The sequence below is a fragment of the Mrakia frigida genome (genome assembly GCF_051309035.1).
Source record: "Mrakia frigida strain ATCC 22029 unplaced genomic scaffold BDY24scaffold_12, whole genome shotgun sequence".
Lineage (NCBI taxonomy): Eukaryota > Fungi > Basidiomycota > Tremellomycetes > Cystofilobasidiales > Mrakiaceae > Mrakia > Mrakia frigida.
In genome coordinates this window covers 183,667-200,127 of record NW_027481269.1, presented here as the reverse complement: position 1 = coordinate 200,127, position 16,461 = coordinate 183,667, and the positions used below count along the sequence as shown (strand labels likewise).

At 54.0% G+C, this 16,461-nt stretch overlaps 6 protein-coding genes across 6 annotated transcripts; 2 read left to right on the top strand and 4 right to left on the bottom strand.

Annotated features, from left to right (window-relative positions):
- The first annotated feature begins 128 nt into the window (after positions 1-128).
- BDY24DRAFT_386271 (protein GCY) lies at positions 129-2,165 on the top strand. Its single transcript, XM_076640082.1, has 11 exons — positions 129-146; positions 367-532; positions 634-645; positions 715-769; positions 845-944; positions 1,022-1,119; positions 1,190-1,240; positions 1,329-1,398; positions 1,479-1,579; positions 1,664-1,851; positions 1,925-2,165. The coding sequence occupies exons 2-11, from the start codon at positions 466-468 to the stop codon at positions 2,107-2,109; spliced, it is 927 nt and encodes a 308-aa protein (XP_076497391.1). The 5' UTR covers positions 129-146; positions 367-465; the 3' UTR covers positions 2,110-2,165.
- A 14-nt stretch (positions 2,166-2,179) lies between these two features.
- SED5 (t-SNARE syntaxin) lies at positions 2,180-4,717 on the bottom strand. Its single transcript, XM_076640081.1, has 8 exons — positions 4,359-4,717; positions 3,974-4,020; positions 3,645-3,863; positions 3,428-3,512; positions 3,103-3,308; positions 2,824-2,975; positions 2,618-2,717; positions 2,180-2,529 (listed from the first exon to the last, which is right to left on the bottom strand). Exons 1-8 carry the CDS (start codon positions 4,570-4,572, stop codon positions 2,503-2,505), a joined length of 1,050 nt encoding a protein of 349 aa, XP_076497390.1. The 5' UTR covers positions 4,573-4,717; the 3' UTR covers positions 2,180-2,502.
- Positions 4,718-4,780: 63 nt separating this feature from the next.
- On the bottom strand, positions 4,781-6,184 carry GIR2 (Gir2p; the record flags this gene model as incomplete). Its single annotated transcript, XM_076644544.1, has 7 exons — positions 6,112-6,184; positions 6,012-6,043; positions 5,879-5,912; positions 5,727-5,789; positions 5,492-5,622; positions 5,090-5,399; positions 4,781-4,944 (listed from the first exon to the last, which is right to left on the bottom strand). The coding sequence occupies exons 1-7, from the start codon at positions 6,116-6,118 to the stop codon at positions 4,781-4,783; spliced, it is 741 nt and encodes a 246-aa protein (XP_076497389.1). The 5' UTR covers positions 6,119-6,184.
- A 158-nt stretch (positions 6,185-6,342) lies between these two features.
- Positions 6,343-8,142, bottom strand: BDY24DRAFT_32655 (uncharacterized protein). Its single transcript, XM_076637071.1, has 3 exons — positions 8,130-8,142; positions 7,611-8,041; positions 6,343-7,545 (listed from the first exon to the last, which is right to left on the bottom strand). The coding sequence occupies exons 2-3, from the start codon at positions 7,884-7,886 to the stop codon at positions 6,568-6,570; spliced, it is 1,254 nt and encodes a 417-aa protein (XP_076497388.1). The 5' UTR covers positions 7,887-8,041; positions 8,130-8,142; the 3' UTR covers positions 6,343-6,567.
- Positions 7,862-13,805, bottom strand: SWH1 (oxysterol-binding protein related protein SWH1). The gene is made up of 23 exons (XM_076640080.1): positions 13,677-13,805; positions 13,442-13,609; positions 13,258-13,374; positions 13,091-13,198; positions 12,708-12,999; positions 12,418-12,560; positions 12,208-12,293; positions 12,070-12,124; positions 11,813-11,991; positions 10,338-11,731; positions 10,169-10,242; positions 9,997-10,092; positions 9,817-9,911; positions 9,496-9,713; positions 9,330-9,392; positions 9,113-9,258; positions 8,897-9,024; positions 8,754-8,816; positions 8,594-8,680; positions 8,506-8,522; positions 8,355-8,434; positions 8,130-8,263; positions 7,862-8,041 (listed from the first exon to the last, which is right to left on the bottom strand). The coding sequence occupies exons 1-23, from the start codon at positions 13,708-13,710 to the stop codon at positions 8,009-8,011; spliced, it is 3,810 nt and encodes a 1,269-aa protein (XP_076497387.1). The 5' UTR covers positions 13,711-13,805; the 3' UTR covers positions 7,862-8,008.
- A 154-nt stretch (positions 13,806-13,959) lies between these two features.
- On the top strand, positions 13,960-16,344 carry UTP18 (Utp18p; the record flags this gene model as incomplete). Its single annotated transcript, XM_076643310.1, has 6 exons — positions 13,960-14,253; positions 14,328-14,770; positions 14,836-15,115; positions 15,217-15,752; positions 15,842-16,070; positions 16,180-16,344. The coding sequence occupies 6 exons, from the start codon at positions 13,960-13,962 to the stop codon at positions 16,342-16,344; spliced, it is 1,947 nt and encodes a 648-aa protein (XP_076497386.1).
- Positions 16,345-16,461: the final 117 nt, after the last annotated feature.

Here is a 16,461-nt window from a genome sequence, read left to right as displayed (position 1 = left end):
GCTCAGAATCAAAAGGGAGCGCTCAAAGAGGGACCGGACGCGTCGTCGACCCTTCGGTCCATTTCGCGACAGGTTTCTCTGCAATATCTTGCAGGTTAGGTGAGACCATCAACGGCTCTGACGAGCAGAATCAGAGTGGCTAAAAGGTTCATTTCTAGAGTTGATACCTTGTCTCCATTCGTACCCCGCTGGAAGGAAGGAGGAGAGGAAGAAGAGGCAGCGCGTCCAAACTGTCCGACCGCGACGAGTCACGACACAGAGGAAACCCAAAAATCCTCACCCTTCTTCCTCTCAGAGCTAGAAAACACCCACGGAAACTTTCTCTTTTAACACTTTTTTCATGCACCTTTTTTTCTCGCCGGCTAGTCTAGCGGGAGGCGAAACCCCGGACCCTTTCTACCCTACTCAGCCGTCCTTTCCCTCTTTCCCCTCCAAACCACCAGCATCACCTCATCGATTCAGACAATGTCCACCACTACGATTCCATCTTTCAAGCTCAACACTGGAGCTGACATCCCTGCTATCGGTCTCGGTGAGTCGAAGAGAGTAAGCCTGAGGGAGAAGGAACCGTGTCGAGCCGGACTGAAGCTCATCTCTTTCCTGCCCCTTCCTTCTTGTTTCACTGGCGGTCAGGGACGTGGCAGAGTGAGTGCCCTCTTCCTTTTCTATCAAGTTCGACTCTCGCTCACCTACTCAACCTTCTGGTTCCCTCAGGTAAGCCTGGAGAGGTCAGGGAAGCCGTTAAAGTCGCTCTCGAAACAGGCTACAGGTTCGTCCCTCCGAGCCCCTTCCCTCCTCCTCCTTCTATTGCCTGACGCTCATCTCCTCGTTCTTCTCTCGACAGACACCTCGATTGTGCCTGGGCTTACAAGAACGAGGCTGAGGTTGGTCAGGGAATCAAGGATTCTGGTGTTCCCAGGTCAGAAATCTTCATCACGACGAAGGTGAGCGACTTCGACCTCTAACGCTTCGGTCGATCTCGAGCTGACCCTCCGCTCCTTGGCTCTGATTTATCTTCAAGATCTTCGTCTCGAACTACTACCCTGATCGACTAGAGAAGTCTCTAGACGAGTCCCTTTCTCTCTTGGGAGTCGACTACGTCGACCTTCTTTTGCTTCAGTTCGTGCTTCTCACCTTTGTCGTCTTCCCTCTTCGCTAAAGCTGACAGAGGTTTATTTCCTTCTCTTAGCTGGCCCATCGCTCTTCGACCCAACGCCGCCGACGACTTCATCCCTTTGAAGTAAGCTTCAATCTTCCCTGTTCTGCTCACGTCTTTCTTGACTTACGTCGTCTCGCTCCCTTTCTGTCCCCCTCGTTCTTCTTCGTAGACCCGACGGAACCCGAGACACCAACCTCGATCTCGATATCAACCGAGAAGTCTACCCTCTTTTGGAAGCTGTACGTGCCTCTCCTCCGCTCGAGTCAGGTCCTCGTCGCGTCGCGGCTGATCCCTCCTCCCTTTCCTCGCTTCTTTTCAGGTCTACAAGAAGGGCAAGGCGAGAGCCATCGGTGTTTCTAACTGGTCTGTTCCTAAACTCGAGGATCTCCTCACGGTGTGCAAGGTCAAGCCTGCTGTCAAGTTCGTCTCTTCCCTTTCCTTGCTCTCTCACGGAGATGAAGACGCGCCTGACTCCTCGCCTTCTCTTTATTTTTCCTTCTTCAGCCAAGTCGAGCTCCACCCCTACCTCCCTCAACCCAAACTCGTTGCCTTCTGCCAGTCTAACGACATCCTCGTTCAGGCCTACTCTCCTCTCGGATCCTCAGGATCCCCCGTCAGAGAAGATGAAGAAGTCGTCAAGATCGCGAAGAAGCACGGCGTCGATGCTGGAACTGTTTTGATCTCGTTCGCTGGTAAATCTTCTTCTCTCTCTTCTCTTCCTTCTCTGAAGCTTGCCTGAACTGGCCCTTCTCGTCGTTTTCCCAGTCAAGCGCGACATCGTCGTTCTCCCCAAATCGGTCACTGCGAGCCGAATCAAAGCCAACCTCGCCCTCGTAGATCTCGACGCCGAGGATATGAAGACTCTTCTCGGGTTGAGCGACGTTCGAGGAGTCACCAGGTACACGAAGGGAGCTTGGGGAGTCAAGTTCGGATTCGAGGATGGGTTCTAAAGCGTCGCGTTCTGCTCTGTAGATTGACGAGATGGATCATCTGTTTGTTTTCGAAAGATCCCAGAAACGATAGAAAGAGGGAGATGATGATTATTCTACGTAACGAGACTGATATAAACCGAACGAGTGAAAAGGAGGTGAGACGGCACGAAGGACGAAAGAAAGCAAGAAAAGAACCAAGAAATGCAAGCAACGAAAGGAAAGAACAAAAAGAGAACGACCGACTAGAACACGAAGAACCAACATCACGTACGTCCAACGAGGGAAGGTCTGCCCAGCAGCCTTGACTCGTCGAAACCCCAGAACCCAACGAAGACGGTCCGTCCCTCCTCGAGAGACGAGACGAAGCCCGCCATTCCTTGCTCTCCGACGAGAAGAGGTAGGGATGGAACTTTAGGTGACGAGAATGAACATGAGGAACTGTTTAAGGAGAGGAAAGGAGAGAAGGGGAAGGTATCAGGGAAGGGCGAGGCAAGGCAAAACAGAAGAGAGTCGAAGTGGGACTGACGAAGATGATGAGAACCCCAAAGATCTTGACCATAAGCCATCGATTACTGCTGACGCTAGCGTAGTACTTGAGAAGTTCTCGTTGAGCGCCCGAGACGTTGCTGGAGGGAGAGAAGGAAACAAACGAAGGGAAGGGGAGACGCGTCAGATCGCTTCTTGTCGCTTGTCTGTCCGTCTGTAAATCTCGACGTAAAAACTGGAACTCACTTTTGGATATCTACCGTATCCGCATCGATCCTCTGCACCGTTTCTCGCTGCTCAGCAACCATGCTCGCCAGCTGACTGAAGATCGTTCCGAGTTCGGCGATCGTCGATTCGATGGTTTCGATGGCTGTTGATCGAGTGGTGATGTAGTTGTCCTGATAGAGAGAGAGAAAGAAGGTGTGAGCGTTTACATCTTTTCGTCGAACCTCACAGGCGAGAGGACAGCGCCGACGGAAACACGCGTCGAAGAAGAAAAGAGGAGAACGAAGTCGCAAAACTCACCTGCTCCTCCATCATCTGCATCTGCATGAACCCTCCCGCTCCCTCTCTCCCCGTCGTTCCTCCCGTCGATCCTGACTCGGCGTTTTCCATATCCAGCGCAAGGTAGTCTCCTCGTCCCTTCCCCTTCTTGTCGACCGCGTTTCCCGACGTCTCGTCGCCTTGAGCGTAGGCTGATCGATTCGGAGGTGGTTGCGAAAGGATGGATTCTGCAGTGGGAGGTAAGCCAGAGATGCGACGGTATGAGCGAATGGAAATCAATTGAGAAAATGTGAGCTTGAGAGGAAGGGAGGTTAGAGGGCGAAGGAGAGGAGGGAAGAGGACTAACGAGTTCCAGGAGGAGGAGCATAAGAAGCTGGAGCTCCGGTGGTGTACATGAACTGCTCGGTTCGATCCTTAGAAGCTTTCATGTTCTGATTTCGCACCAGGTGGTTCAAGAAACGAAGGAGAGTCAGTCGCGAGCTCGTCACCGGTGTCGTCCTCCTTCCTTCCTCTTCTCCTTCGTCCACCTTCAAACTCCTAACGCTGAAAGCTATTCAACGCACCTGAGTCCTAATCTCCAACACATCCTTGAATCCCATTCCCATATTGGCCAACTTGCTCTGCAGCAGCATAACGACGTTCGAGTTGTGCTCCTCGACCTGCTTGCTGGTTCCAGCCTTCTTCGACGGAGGGTTCGACGACGAGGCTTTGGTGAGATGCTGGAGGGAGGCGATTTGGGAGTTGAGGTCGGAGATGTCTTGTTTGATGATGTAGGTGAGTTCCTGTAGATTTCCAGAAGAGAGGAAGTCAGGGAAGGTCGAGGCGAGGAAGGAGAAGAGTGAAGGGAATGGATGGTTTCAGAGAGAGAACGCGAAGGAAGAGGTTCACGTACCGAGATCTCTACTGGCCGATCGTCGAAGAGAGTTTTACGCTTGGCGACTGTGGTGGAAAAGAGGAGGGATGTCAGCTAGATGCATAGCAGAAGCAGAATCGAGCGAAGGAGAAGGTGTTGACGTGGGAGAGAAGGAGCGAGCTCAACACGAGCTTCAACTCGCTTCCTTCGTCTCTTCGACGACTTCTAAACAGCGAGCATCCTTCTAGGGACAGCCTCGTATATCCCAAGCATACGTAATCACGCACTATCTCCTCCGTTGGGACGAAACGAGCTCAACAACAGCGCCCGCGGCTCCTCCTCCCTCCTTCCTCTCCTCTCGTTCCCCATCGCTCCCTCTCCCTCCCCTTCCACCCCTACAAACAACCTCTAAACCAGAACTTACGTTGCGCCAACTTCTGCAGTTTCCCAGTAGTCGCGTTGATATCCCTCGCGATCCCACCAGCCAGCCTAGCAATCTCGGACTTGGACTGCTTGCCAGCTGCAGCAGCTCCCTTCGCTGTCGTCGCCGTCTTGGGGAGGGATGAACGGTTGGCGATGGACGAATAGCATTGACGGAACTCAGTCGTTCGATCTCGGGGGTTCGAAGAGGCGACCATTGGCGAAACGGAACGAGAAGGGAAGAGAAGGGGAAGGAGGGGAGGAGAGAGGTGTTGAACGATGGGGGGAAGGAGGGTGAGCTGGCGATGATTTCGAGGCGAAAGCTTCGGCTGCTCGGCAAGAATATTTTCCGTATGAAGTTTCTAAAAGATCCATCGCTCTCTAGAGAACGTCAGCGACGAGCAGTTTATAGCGAGCGAGAAATCATTAATCCGAGTCGTAAGTCAACAGAACACCCTCCTCCTCTTCCTCGTCCTCCCTGGGTCCATCCCGGTCGTACTGAGAGATATCCACCTCCACAGCGTCCTCGTCCCCGGCGAGAGCCTGATCAGAAGTAGCCAATGTCCTGTCCGACTGGAAGAGCTGACGACCTGATGAGGTTCAAAGACGGAAAAAGAGGCGGAGATGTCAGTCTCGTTCGCGTCCAAGTCGCTTCAATCACTCCTTCACTACCTCCGCCCTCCCCTCCGCCACCGACCCACCGCAGAAAGACCAAAGAGAACGACCTGAACTCACCACTGAGTTTCCCCTTCGCTCTCTTAACCTCCTCCCTCTCCCTCGGCGGCAGAGACTTGATTCTCTCCTCCTCGTCCTTCTCCTTCTTGGCCTTCAACTCCTTCAGGAACCCGTCCCTCCACTTCAAGAAACTAGCCGGTGTAACAGCTGTTCCTCTCAGTCGAGCAGCCTGAGCCTCCTCCTCTATACGGTGCTTCTCGTCCTGTTCGGCCTGTTTCCGAGCGACTCGACGGAGAACGAGGGAGGAGAGCGATTCTCGAAGATGGGAAGCTAGGGTGAAGACCATAGCCATGCCGATGGATTCCTCGCCCTGTAGAGAAGAGAGATGTGAGAAGGAAGGCGAGTCAGCGAAACAGAAGAGCGGGAGGAGAAGGGAAGGGGAGGAAGGGAGGTCAAGCTCACCAAAACTCTCAGCTCCTCCAGCAGCTCTTCTCGCTCCTCGTCCGCCAGCTCTCCGTCTTCGGGGTCCAAGGTCATATCCGGTAGCACATCGGGGTAGTCTGGAGGGTATTTGACGGTGAAGCAGAGGATAACTGGAGGAGGAAAGGCAGAGGAGAAGGAAAAGGAGTGAGCTCGATGTGAGCTCGACGTCGACGGAGGAAGTGAGCAAAGGAGAGACAAGAAGGATGGAACGAACGAGGTTCTGTGGTGACAGGGACTTCTGGTTCTATACGGAGTTGAAGGTGGGTTGCTGAGATAGCTGGAGAGACCAAAGCAAAGGGGGAAGAAGGAAAGGAGCGAAGAGGTCAGCTCGAGGAAGGAGGAAGCGAAGAGAGGAATGGACCGAACTCTCGAGCTCGTCGGGGTAGATGGATTCAAGGACCTAGAAGATCGTAGATACAATGAACGAGGTTAGTATCTGGGTGTCTCTGTACGAGGATGTATGCCAAAGGGAAGAAAGGAAGAGGCGAAGAGAACGGACCTCGAGCTCCTCCCTCAGTATCTCTTCTCGTTCTACAAAAACAGCCAGACCGTCAGCTTCCTGCTCCACCCTAGCACAATCCAAGCACACAGCGACTCACCTGACATGCTTCTCTTGATCCTGAAACAAAAAAAAGCCCAAAAAGTGGAAAGGACGAAAAGAGCAAGATGGGGTTTTGGGTTGACCTCTGCTCTCTCCTTCCCTTCCCCTCCAACCTCAACGAGCTTCCTCAAGATGTTCTCCCTCTTCTCTCGTCCGATCCGATGCGAACCTCAAGCCCCTCCGCCACCTCCTTCCTCCTTCACTCCACTCCCACCTCAAGGCAACCTCCCTCCTCATCTTCGAGGGTCCGATCCCGAAAAGATCGTCGCTCTTCCTCAACTGGTGAACGTCGACGAGAAGGACAGGATCTCCTTCTTTGCTCCTCTCCTTGCTCCTACGCCGCCAGGAGGGCAAACTGCTGCTAGAACCTTTGTGAGTCTGTCTCTCATCCTCGTAGTGATCTACGTGTGCTGACGATCTTCTTCCGTAGGACATAACGAACCTGTACATCGTCCTAGCGGCGGTCATTGTCAGTTCGTCCCTCCTCCTCCTCCCTTCCCCCTTCTCTACCTTCCCATCCGCCTGAAGCTGACTCCCTTCTCGGTTTTGTTCTACAGCTACTAGTGCTCCTAAAGTCCTCAAAGTCAAAACTCAACAGCTGAAGATGGCTATCATCCTCGGAACCTGGACTCTCGCTTCGTTCGTCCTTTCTCGACCTTCCTTCCTTTGAGCTCACCATCTCGGTCGCCCACCATCTTCTCCTTCTCGCTTCCTTTTCGCTGATCGCTTTCCTTTCTTTCATCTTTTCCTCTCCTCCTTCGCGTGATACAGATTCCTCCTCGTCCAAAACCTCAACGCAAAGTTCTGGGAAGAAGAGAAGGACACTCGTCTGAAGCTGAAGGAGGAGGAGCTCTATCGACTTCGAGAACAGCAGAACACCCTCTCGGCTCTTCACGAGACTGGGTTTGGAGGGCAGGAAGGGTTGAAGGATAAGTTTGCGACCACGAGTGGGGAGCATTAGAGGTCTTCGGCTGGGGGTGGTGGTGGGATTGGAAGGGGGAGGGGGAGGGGAAGACGGACGAGGTGGGACGAGAGGGGAGGAGGGAAGAGGAGGGAGGAAGGGCTTTGCTTTTGACGATCTGAACACGACACACTTCTCTTCATCTGTGGTTGTGCGAGAAAGGGAAGAGGCGATGGTGGAGGAGAGGGATGAAGGGGGTCGAAAGAGGGAGGTCGACCGAGTCTGAAGAGCATGTCGGTGAAGGGACGAGCGGTTTCGGAGTCCTTCACGAAGGCGAGGTATGCTTCGAGGAAGCGGCGGAGATGGAGGGAAGCGAAATTGGCCTAAAACAGCAAAAACCGTCAGGTTGAAAGTAAAGAAGGAAGAAGGAGAGAGAGAGAGAGGAAGAGAGCTCACCACGACGGAACTGTCGCAATCACACACCCCTCCGCCGGGTTTTGGATGACTGAGAGCGTCGAAAAGATCGGCCAACTATTTGGAAAACACAGCGTGAGAAGGTTTCTCGGATTGGTGGAAAGGCCAAAAAACAGGCTCACCTCCATCAGTTTCCTGCTCGCAGATCCGACGGAGAACTTCGTCCCTCCTTCGAATCCAAAGATACGAGGGATTCCATTCACTGCTTTGTCTTTAACTGGATCGATCTTGGGCATTTGCTGAAGCTGTTGCTGGTGGAGGGTAGAGGGAAGGGAAAGGAGGGGTCTCGAGAGATGGTGATGGTTTGAAGGGGAAGGAGCGAAAGGTGAGCTTCGTCCCTTCCTTTTTCTGCTTTGCTTCCGCTCTTGCCTGAGTTTTATTTCCCGACTAAGTGTCATTCTACTAAGAGTGGATATAAGTAGATAGAGGCAACCAAGGACGCAATATAAAAACGAAATAGAAACCAAACAGATTGAAAGAAGCGAAACAAAAATCCAGTCAAGAGACCTCTCCTCCTCGTCTACTTCCCCTCCTCGTTCACGAAGATGTTCTCCTACGGAAGCGCAAAGCAAACCAAGAAGGTGGTCAGCTCTCTATTCTCCAACCAACTCGCTCGAACAGCAAGGGCTCAGACGACTCACCACCTTCTTCCACCCATCTCCCTCCTTCTTCACCCTCGCCCTCTCCGACCAGTACTCGACCTCTCCCTTCGCACTCCGACGAGGTTCCCAGACCTGCTCGCTGGTATCCGAGTCGGTCGAACGGGTGAACCAACCTGCATTGAACGAAACAGAGGGATGACAGAAAAGAGAGAGCTCAGTCGCGTCGAAAGAGAGGCGAGGAGGGAGAGAGAAAGGAAAACGAACGAGGTTCATGAGGAGGAAGCTCTCCGATCTCTCGCTTCCTACGGGTTTCACGCTGCTTGGCTTCTTGCGCGTTCTTGAGGCTGGAGGAGGGCGACGAGGTAATCAGCAAACGAACAAGACGACGACGGAGACGGAAAGAGAGGAAACGTACTCGTTGGCACGCTCGTACTGCAGGAGAGAAGAGGAAACATGTCAGCTCGAGGTTCGAAGTTGTCGAGAAAAGGAAGACGAAGACTCACCTGAGCGTTCTCGAAAGCCTTCTGATCAGGTCGAAGTCGACAATCCGTCGCAGGAAGACGCTCCATCAATCCAGCTGGGACGTCGTTCTGCGAAACCGAAGGATGGTTCAAGGACCAGTACTCAGAAGTCTCGATCGCAAGCTTGAAAAGGGGTACTCACCAAAGTAACGGCGAAAGGCGAAAGGTTGAAAGGAGCGGCAGGTTTGGGAGTGTTCCTCCAAAGCTGAGGAGCGAACGAACGAACGAAGCACGAAGAGGGTCAGCGATTCGAAAGAAAGGTCGAAGGAGGGAAGAATAACTCACAAGGATGTACTCCGGCGCAATATGAGGCGAAAGCGAACCACCTCGATTGGTGGTAGGAAGGTCGTCGTCGGCTCCGAGCAGACCGTGTCCAGCTCCAGACTTTCGAGCGACGAGTTGAGAGGTCCAGCCTATCGATGAAAAGAGAACACGAAACAAGAGTCAGTCAGGTCGTCGTCCCTCCAAGGAGTGGTCAAATGAAGGCGAGAAATCACTCACGACCAGCAATGTCCCACTCGACGCGTCCCTGAGCGTCCTGCACGACTCCCTTGACTTCGGCTGAATCCTTGGCTCTCCATCCACGAGGCTTGAACGAGAGAGTACAGGTCTCTCCGGTTCGGTGGTTGGTGACGATCATGTCTCCGCTGAGGGAGAGATAAATGGGTCAGTTTCGGGTCGAGCTCGGACGAGCAAAGAGGAAGGAAGAAAGACTCACTAATGATCAATAATCGGGTTCCCCATGATGAAGTTTGAGACCGCAGTGGTAACCTTCTTCCAACTGCACAAACCGCCAACCGAAAAGTTAGCTCTCGTTCTCTCTCTCTGCTCGTCCCGTCCTTTATCCTTTCTCTCCCTCTCCCTCAAACCATCCCCAAACTCACCTGTAATGCTCCAAAACACCATCCTGTCCCAAAGCCTTGTAGACCTCATCGTCAGGGTACTCCTTCCCCTTCGCAACAAAGCTCGAAGGGATTCGGAGATCGACGTGAGCGACTCCGGTGGGTCGAATCTCGAAGCTTCGTCCCAAGAACTTGTTCTTCGCGTCGACTTCTCCGTAGTATCGGAAGTGAGGGGATTCGGACCAGCAGGCGGAGATGGGCTGTTGAGACGATGAAAGTGAAAGGGAGGGAAGAGGGTTGGGTCAGCGACGGAGACGAAAGGGAGAGAGAGAGAAGGCTGAGATCGGGTGAGATGAAACGCACAGGGTGATGGCAAACCTGCTCCGAAACGTATCGGAACTTCTTGTCGAGTCGAGCGTACTCGAAGGTCTCCCCGAGCATAGGGTTGAAAGGTTTGGCTGCGAAAGAGAAACGATTGAGTCAGCACGAAGTCAAACAACGCGTCGAGACGAAGGAAAAGAGAAAGAACAGATCTAGACGCACCAATTCGACCCGAAGTGGAGCTATAGTTACTCATGGCAAAAGCAGCGACGTAGGCGAGACGTTTGAGGGAGTCGGGTTCAGCGGAAGCAGCGTCGACTGGAGAAGGAACGAAAACGAGACGCGTCAGTTCGACTGAACTCGAGGACGAGAAAAGAGAGGCCTGTAGACTGACGGCACTCCGAATACTCCATATCCTCAGCCATTCGCTGAAGCATGGACGTAGGTTCGTTGAAGAAGACGGGGAAACTAAGACGTCGAACAAACGAGAAATGGGAACGTCGTTAGTTCGTTCGTTGCCCTCTCTCCACCCATCACTCCGACCAGACCGAGACTCCACTCACCTGATCTTCGTCAAATCCTTCCCAATCGAACTCTTCAAGATCGTCCACAGCGACACGGGCGGCTTCGCATCGCTCGAAATCGGCAACCTCTTCCTCAACTTCGAGTACGGCTCGTACTCCTCCTCCATCTCCAACTTGCTTCCCAAAGCCGTCTCCCTCTCGCTAACCTCGGCTCTCGGGGTCTCCCCGTCATCAGGCGACGGTCCTGCCTCGATGAAGCTGGCGATTTGGAGAGGCAGCGTTCCCTGTTCGATAGCATCGAAGAACTCGTCGTCGTCCTCGTCTTCGTCCTCTTCCTCTTGAGGGGTTCCAGCGACGTGGGGAGATCGACGGGAGGAGGAGAGGGTGTGGACGTGATGGGAGAGGATGGGTGGCGGTGGAAGGGTGATGGTAACGGAGGGGTGAGAAGGATCGAGAGGAGTGTCGGAGGAAGAGGAAGGAGGAGGGATCGAAGGAAGTCCTTTCGAAGGTGCTGAAGGTGTTGTAACTTGAGTCGTCGAACTCTCCCCAGATCCTGGTACTCCCGCTCCACCACCACCGAACACATCCCCTTGCCCCACCACCGTCCCTCTCAACAACGATCCTCTCCTCGACGATGTCGGGTACTCCCCACCCTCCTCGAGCAAGGCCGTCCCTCCAGGGCTCATCAACCGAGCCGCCCGCAGCTCCTTCCTCTGCCTCGAGTTGGTCATGCTAGCCTCCTGAAGGTCCTTCTCCATATCGGCTTGCTGTCGAGCCACATCCTGCATCGATTCCTCCCAGAGAAGCTTCGCGTCGACCTCGTGCTGGTACCGAGCGATCAACCACTTCTCTCGATCCATCGACATGCCTTGGTACTCGACGATGAGATCCGAGAGGACCTTGAGGGAGTGACGGATCGAGTCCTTGACCGTTTGCTGGCGAGAGGAGGTAGAGGAGAGCGTTCGAGCGAGGGGAGCGGACGAGGAGGAAGTGGAGTTGACGATGGAGGGAGCAGGAGAGGGAGTTGCCACGACGAGAGCATCGAGGAGTTGGTTGGTGACGTCGATGTGCTCCCTCGTCGAGTGAGCGAGAAGCTCGTACTTGTCCTCGTGAGGGAGTCCAGGGAGATGAACGTGGTGGATGGATTTGCTGTTTCCGATTGGGTTGAGATCGTCGTCTCCGTCGAGGGTCTGGTTGTCGTCTTCGATGGATCGACTGGGAGAGGGGAGTCTCTGGGTGGAAACGAGAGGACTGGTGACTCCGATGATGGGCTTGGAGACGTTGATGGGGTCGGGAAGAGAGATCTCGGCGGTGCTGGGAGATCGAGTGAGGGGTCGACGGAACTGGTTCGAAGTTCGTTTCGAGTGAATAGAGGAGGCTGAGGAGTCGAGGAGACCTCCAGTTCGAGCGAAGTCGATGTGAAGTTTGATGGACTAAGAGAAAGAGCAACGGTCAGCGTCTGAGGACGAAGAACGAAACGGAAAAGAGGGAGGGAGGGGAGAAGGTGAGCTCACCTGGCTCCAGTTCGCCGCTTCCTGAGGATGGCTCGCCTTCAACGAGTACCTAGGGAACCTCGAGTCCGACCCAGACGACGAGACGTCGAATCCAGTCGAAGAAGTAGCCTTGATCTGAGCGAACTTGAGGTGAACCGATCCTCGACACGCTTTGTTCTCCTCCTCTTGGTTCCGGAAGTCTGCGACGCGACGAAGAAGAAGCAGAGAATGAGCTTTGCTTCTCTCGAAGCTGGAGAGACGTGAAGAGGTGAGCTTACAAGATAGAGTACCGTTATCGAGAACGAACCACCGAGACTTGTATCCGTGAGCGACCTGTTTGACGAGAAGGAGGGAACGAGCGTCAGGACGAGCCTCGTCGACTTTAAAGGAAGAAAAAGGAAGAGAGATAGACGCACGTTCGTGTACTTCATGAGGTATCCTCTCTGAACACCTAGTTTCCCATCAGTCTTCCCAGTCAACATAGCCTTCTGGTTGTTGGAAGCTGAGAGATTCAACAACAACGAGTTTCGAAAGGTCAGCCTTCCGTTCGAGCTCACGCCTCCCTTCCCTTCCTCCTCCTCCTGAACCGCAACCTCAAGCTCGAAACCACGGTGACGACGACTCACCCTGCTTGAGGAGATTGCTAACATCGTCTCCCGCTCCAACTCCCTTCTCTCCATCGAACGCTCGCTTCCCTTGTCGATTCCTGACGAAGACGTCGGCTCCTCGTTCCAACGCAAGCTCCCTGATGACAGCGAGGTCTTTCCGTCTGCAGCATCGCAACGATAGTAGATACGACAAGTCAGCTCGATCTCTTCCCATCGATTCTTCCTTCGCACGAGTCTCGCAAAGTTCAAAGTCGACTCTCGATCGAGCTTCAATGAAATGGAGGAGAGGGAACGGAAAGGAAACGCACCTGACGGCCTCATGCAACAAGGTCGTCCCTGTCGTCTGATCCAAAGCGTTCAGATCCAAGATAGCAGCTCTCGGGCTCTTGAGGATCTTGAGAATCTCAGATGAAGGGTTGGCGGCGACCTGGTTGTGGGCTGAGAAGTTGGAGGGAGTTTGATGGAGCGAGGGTCTCCCTCCTCCTCCGAGCGTTGACGTCGAGGGATGGGAGCGAACGGTTGGACTGGCGTTGCTGAGCGGGGAGTTGATGTAGAGGGAGAGTTGGTGGAGGAAATGGGTTTGGAGGTTGGATCGGGATTCTGCAGAGGTTGAAGAAGCGTGGAAGATAGTGAGCGACGTCATGGGGAGGTGGTTTGGAAGGTGACGAGGGAGGGAGGGAGGGAAACGCACCGAGGATGGTCTCGACGACTTCTGGAGAAGAAGCGCTCTCTACACAGCTGAGTCCTCGTCCGTCAATGAGCGTATCGTCGATGGTAGGTTGTTGAAGGAGCAGTCGAACTGTAAGGAGCGAAAGCGAGTGAGTTTCCTACAAAGAATAGGAGAGAGAAGAGGCGTACCGATATCAGCTCGCCCCGATTCTCCAGCCAGATGCAAAGGAGTCGTTCCAGACGAGGTAGGATAGGCCTTGTTGGGATCTACAGATCGATTGAGTAAGATGTGCTCCACCGTTTCGTCTGCGAGGTTGTAGGTCAGCTTCGTTTGAAAGAGAGCAAGGAGCAGGAGGAGAGGAGCGAGACTCACAAGAGGCACACTTGATGGCTCGAGATAGAAGGGATCCCGCTGCTTCCTCGTCCGCTCCAGGTTTGGTGAGATCGTTCAAAAAGGGATGAATCTTGGCTATGTCTCCTGAGCGAAGAGCTTCGAGTAATCTGAACTGGTAGAGAGCTTCAGAGTCGCCAACAGGACGAGCTGAAGAGAAGGGGGGTCAGAGAACGTTGCTGGCGCTCGGTTCTTGTAGATAAGAAGCTGAGCTCACCATCTGAGCCGTAAGAAGGTTTTCGGGTTGCCATTCCCTTATTGCTTTCTATCGAGAGTTAGAGGGCGAAAGATGGAAAGGGGAAAGAGGGAGAAGGGGGGTTTGGAAGGAAGGAGATGAGAGTTGGGAGCGAAAGAGAGAGCTCGATCCCTCCTCCTCCTCCTCCTTCCCCAGCTTCTTGCTGAGCTCGAAATTTGCCTCCCTTCCCTTCTTCAACCCTCAACCATCAGCACCACCCTCCCTTTCTCCCCTCTTCTCTTCTCCTGCTATACTCTCCGCAGTCATGTCAGGCAAACCTGTCCGAACTCGACGTTCCAAAAAAGGAGGAGCCGGTCGAAAACCTTACGACAAGGACGAGCCGGAGAACGCTCCCTTCGGTTCAACGTCTGCTACTCAACGACTCTCAGCTCAGGATGAGCTCGACAAGGACGACGAGGAGAGGGAACTAGAGAGTCTGCTCTTTGGAAAGAAGAAGAAGAGCTCGGCGGGAGGGAGGAAGGGAGCCTTCTCGAAGGGAGGAGCTCAGGAGGAGGACGTTTTGGATCAAGCGGGTTTGGGTCACGTCCAGGACGCAGATGTGAGCTTAATCTCTATCTTTTCAGTTTCTATAGAAGCTCTTAGGCTGACTATACATTCTCCAACTTCTTGCAGCTCTTCTTCATGGACGCTCCTGCCACAGGAGCCTCAGCTTCCCACAACCCTCTCGACGACCCTTTCTCCGACGACGAGCAGAACGATCAACTCTCCCACCTCGACTCAGCTTCAGAAGACGACGACAACGACGAAGAGGAGGAGGATCTCGAAGCCGATACCTTCACCAACAACGTCGAGGAAGAAGAGGACGGCTACTCCTCCAGCAGCTCCTCAGGCAGCTCCTCGAGCTCGAGCTCATCCAACTCGTCCAACGGAGGATTCAAGTCCAAGACCCAGTCTTCCTCCAAGAAGAGCAAAGCTCGGAAACCAGCATGGTTCGATCCCGATGACGCTCTCGTTCAGGTCTCGCTCTCGACGGACAAGAGGTTGAGGAAGCTCAGGAGAGGAGTCGAGGAGGATGTCGTCGGAGGAAAGGATTTGGAGTCGAGGTTGAGAACTCAGTGAGTTTCGAACGCGTCCTTCCTCTTCCCTCTAGAGCACTCAAACTAATCGTTTCGTCTTTCAGATTCGAATCGCTCAACCCTCGTCCCAAATGGGCTTCCCTCTCCTCTTCCTCCAACTCCAACGACCCTCTCCAATCCCTCCTCTCCTCCTCGTCTCCCTTCATCGCCTCCTCCAAAGGTCGACTCGGTTCGGCCCTCCCTGCAGGTCAGCTCGATATCGAGCGAGTTCGAGACGTGAAAGGTGGAGAGGAAGGAGGTGTTCGTGCGCTCGAGTGGGCTCCAGGACAGTCGAGGAGCGTGTTGGCTGTTGCTGGAGGGGATCGAAGAGTTCGGGTTTACAACGTGAGTTTCTTCTTCTTCGCGTCGAAGTGGGAGTGTTACTGGACGAATAAATTCGACTGAAGCTGACCTTTCTCGACGCGTCTTTCCTTGGTTCCTCGCAGATCGACGGCTCCTCGAACCCTCTCCTCTCCACCATCCACGTCCCTTCCCTCCCGATAACCACCCTCACCTTCCACCCTCTCTCTCCCTCCACCCTCCTCCTCACCGGTCCTCGTCCGTACATGCACCTTCTCTCCCTCGCGACCTCCACCTCGACCCGACTCCCTCTCTTCCCCGAATCTTCTTCTTCCTCCACCGAACCCACCCCGAAACACCTCTCCAACATCTCTTTCTCGCCAACGGGAGAACTTCTCGCAGCAGCTAGTTCGTCGGGAGTGCACTTGGTTTCGTTCGGACAGGGAGGACCTCAGGGGTTGGTGGGCACGCTCAAGGGCAGTGGAGGGAGAGGAGGCGTGAAAGGGTTGAAGTGGGCGAGGGGAGGAAGGGAGCTGTGGGTGCTGGGTGGAGAGGGAGGCGAGGTTGGAGTGTGGGACGTCGGGGAGAGGAGGTGTGTAGGGAAATGGAAGGATGATGGAGGGAGTGGCTGGGGAGCTGGCTTGTTGGAGGGGAGCGAAGCGGGTGGGTTGGCTGCTGTTGGGTGAGTCGTGTTTTCGTTCTCTCTCTCTCTTTCTTTCTCTCTTTCCTCGAAAGACTAACCTTCTTGTTCTTGTCTTCAACGCTCTTCAGTTCCACCACCGGAATCGTAAACCTCTACTCCACCAACCCTTCTTCCTCCGCTTCCTCCTCCTCGGACCTCTACTCCTCCAACTCCAAACCCTCCAACTCGGTCTTCCAACCCCCGAAACTCCTCAAATCCTTCACCAACATCACCACCCCTCTCTCCACCCTCAAGTTCAACCCGGACGGTCAGATCCTCGTCGCAGCATCCAAGGACAAGAAGGACTGTCTCAAGTTGGTGAGTTTGAACCGACGCGTCGTTTCCTCTCTTTCTCCGTCCCTTTCTCCGTCCTTTCTCTCGCTCGACCTCGAACCCAAAAACTAACCCCTCCTTCCGTTTTGTACAGTACCACACCCCGTCCCTGACGACGTTCCAGAACTGGCCGACGGCGTCGACTCCTCTGGGGCATGTGACGGCGCTGGGATGGAGTCCTAGGAGCGACCATCTGGCGATGGGGAACCAGAGAGGGAAGGTGTTGATTTACAGGTTGAGAGGGTACGGGGGGTACTAGATGATAGACTGTTTCGCGAGATTTTTGGGGGGAAGAGGAAGGGAAGGGAAAGAGAGAGAGAGAGAGAGGGAGAGAGAGAGAGAAGTCGCGTCGACTGTTTTCGTTTTTTCGTTTTCT